This window comes from Nestor notabilis, unplaced genomic scaffold (assembly GCF_000696875.1).
Source record: "Nestor notabilis isolate BGI_N333 unplaced genomic scaffold, ASM69687v1 scaffold18448, whole genome shotgun sequence".
NCBI classification, from domain to species: Eukaryota; Metazoa; Chordata; class Aves; order Psittaciformes; family Psittacidae; genus Nestor; species Nestor notabilis.
Genome location: NW_009939067.1, coordinates 3001 through 3425, shown reverse-complemented (window position 1 = coordinate 3425; position 425 = coordinate 3001). Strand labels below are relative to the sequence as shown.

At 63.3% G+C, this 425-nt stretch overlaps 1 protein-coding gene across 1 annotated transcript in view; it reads left to right on the top strand.

Moving 5' to 3' along the window:
* The window catches only part of LMNA (lamin A/C), a gene marked incomplete at both ends in the record, with an annotated part of 3470 nt that overhangs the window by 1343 nt on the left and 1702 nt on the right, over window positions 1–425 (top strand). Inside the window, 2 exons of the mRNA XM_010019678.1 lie at window positions 1–121; window positions 213–371. The exon at window positions 1–121 is cut by the window's left edge and continues 15 nt beyond it. Of these exons, the coding sequence (XP_010017980.1) occupies window positions 1–121; window positions 213–371 (280 nt within the window). The remainder of the gene's footprint in view (window positions 122–212; window positions 372–425) is intronic.

The window sequence follows — 425 nt, the reverse complement described above, 5'->3', positions numbered from 1 at the left end:
CAACGGGCGGCAGCGGGAGTTTGAGAGCAAGCTCTCGGAAGCCCTGCAGGAGCTGCGGAGCCAGCACGAAGCCCAGATCAGGCTCTACAAGGAGGAACTGGAAAAGACCTACGGGGCGAAGGTGAGCAGCACCCCACGTGCCTTGTCCCCTCCTCACCCTGTCCCGTAGGGGTGATGGGGATGGTGACCCGTCCGTCCTTCGTGTCCTCCAGCTGGAGAACGCCAAGCAGTCGGCTGAGAGGAACAGCAACATGGTGGGTGCTGCCCATGAAGAGCTGCAGCAAACCCGAATCCGCATCGACAACCTCTCCTCAGAAGTCAGCCAGCTCCAGAAGCAGGTGAGTGAGGAGCAGGGGGGTCCCTCTGGTTCAGTGCGAGGTGTCCCTGCCCGTGGCAGGGGGGGGGGGCGGGGTGGTCTTGAAGAG